Here is a 2,046-nt window from a genome sequence, read left to right on the forward strand (position 1 = left end):
GTCCATCAGACTCAGTTACATGCAGACAAATAGTGTACTCTTTTTTCTCTCTCATCGCAAATATTTAAATAAATAAATAAATAAAAAGAGGAAAACAAACAACGGGAGTTTATCAATCCCAAAGTCGTGTCAATCACTCAACACGAAAATTGTCAAAACTTGAGGACAGATCACACAGTATCTCATCGAAATTACGAAACAACCAGAATTTGGAACGAATTCAATTTATCAATCGCATCCAAGAAAGTCAAGAGAGATTCAAAAAACACAACGAATTAAGAATCAGTTGGAACGAATTCGGAGTTGGATCTGAACGGAAAATCGTTTGTATACATACATTAATCGTGTGATTAATATTCTCAAGAGAAGAATTAGAAGAAGAAGAAGAAGAAGAAGAAGAAGAAGAAAAGGCTTGTTAACAATGGCGATTGAAGAAATAATCGATTAATTTAATCATTTACATTCGCAGAAGCTTCGTTTAGCGGATTTTCGAACTCTGTCTTCGTGTTCGAAACTCGAATTTAAATACGGTTCGATATCTTCTCTATTCACGATCTGCACGAATTCAAGCTCCATTAGTCTTCTTCTACAACTCGGAGGTCTCTTCCGTTTCCGCGGCGCTGGCGGACATTGCAGTAACGCCGGAATTTTGTTCTCTGCGGAAGTCGGCGTGCGGCAGCATAATTCTTCTTCTTCGGCGGCGGCGGAGGAGGCGGTGGCGGTGGTGTCGATACTCTGTTTCTGAATTGTGTCGCTGTGATCGGGCGCTGATGAGGACGGGCGTGGAATTGGAAGGTTGAGGTCCGGACGGCGGACGGTTTCCAGGAAAGTGCGTCGGAGATCGAGGCCTGTGGACATTTCTGAGAGGTTCGAGGCGGTGCAAAAATGGGGAATAATGTTTGTTTGGGGGTGAGGGGAGTGGGTATTTATGTGGGTACCAAAATGGGAGAGATTAAGAAGGCGTGCATTAGAAGATAATCCACAGAGAGAGAGAGAGTTCTCTTTATTCCCACAAACTAAGGGGAAAAGAATCTTATGATGGAGATGGAAGTTGGAATGTAAAACATAAAAAGCTTATTGCAATCCGATTAATTACCACATGCTTGAGAGGGAGGGAATTCACTTTTATGAATGAATCGAGATCAGTCTGGAATCCGGGATAGTATGATTAAAAAGAAATTTAAATGACTTAAAAGTTACTGTCTAGCCTATAACCTGCATCTTCATTTTCGGTTATTTGGGTGATTTCCTAAAAAAATTCTCTGGGATTCACGTGAGTGGGAAAGAACATGCTGTAAGGACTCGTGTTGGTTTTGTGTGGATAGTTTTCGCTCTTTAAAAAGCAAGTAAATTACGTGACTATGTCGAAAAGGATGCAAGGGAGTGTCGAAACCATCAAGTGCTGAATTCGAATTTCGAATTCTGGGTATGGGTCGTTGCATTCTCGAGTGTCAAATTACAAATTTCGAATCTTGGGCATGGATCGTTACATTCATGTGTCATAATGATGTATTTATATGAGAATTGATCTATAATTATAGATTTATTTTTTGAACTAAAATTTAAAGAGTATTTTCAAATCTATGGAAGAATTAAACTGGAAGAGGTTAAGTCGGGTATAAAAGGTCTCTTTGTGACAATTTGGGCTCAGGTCTGTTTTAAGTTCGAGTTTTCTGCGTTTTAACTTTCTTTTAGTTCAAGGTTATTGTTAGACATCAATACATTGTCGTTCGCGTGCAATAATGTTTCGTAATTTTATGGAGTTTGAAGAAAATAAATAAAAAAACAAAATCTATGTTAAATATTTTTAGTACAATAATTGCATATATAACATATTAGATAAAATATTTGGTGTAACGCTATAAATTTTTATCTATGATAAAGTCTTAAATTATATATAAATTATGGATTATAAAAATATTAGGTGGTGTAGCAAATTAGGAGGAAAACTTTATAGATTCTATTTTATTTCTATTTAATTTTTTTAATATCATATTAGACAAAAATGAAAAGGGATTTTAGGACAACTCTATGAAGAAATAATGT

General features: G+C 36.5%; 1 protein-coding gene across 1 annotated transcript; it reads right to left on the reverse strand.

Moving 5' to 3' along the window:
• Positions 1-257: 257 nt before the first annotated feature.
• Positions 258-918, reverse strand: LOC111467503 (cyclin-dependent protein kinase inhibitor SMR1-like). Its single transcript, XM_023112429.1, has one exon. It carries the CDS (start codon positions 856-858, stop codon positions 454-456), a length of 405 nt encoding a protein of 134 aa, XP_022968197.1. The 5' UTR covers positions 859-918; the 3' UTR covers positions 258-453.
• Between the last annotated feature and the right edge of the window lie 1,128 nt (positions 919-2,046).

Source organism: Cucurbita maxima, unplaced genomic scaffold (assembly GCF_002738345.1).
Source record: "Cucurbita maxima cultivar Rimu unplaced genomic scaffold, Cmax_1.0 Cma_Scf00034, whole genome shotgun sequence".
Taxonomy (NCBI): Eukaryota; Viridiplantae; Streptophyta; class Magnoliopsida; order Cucurbitales; family Cucurbitaceae; genus Cucurbita; species Cucurbita maxima.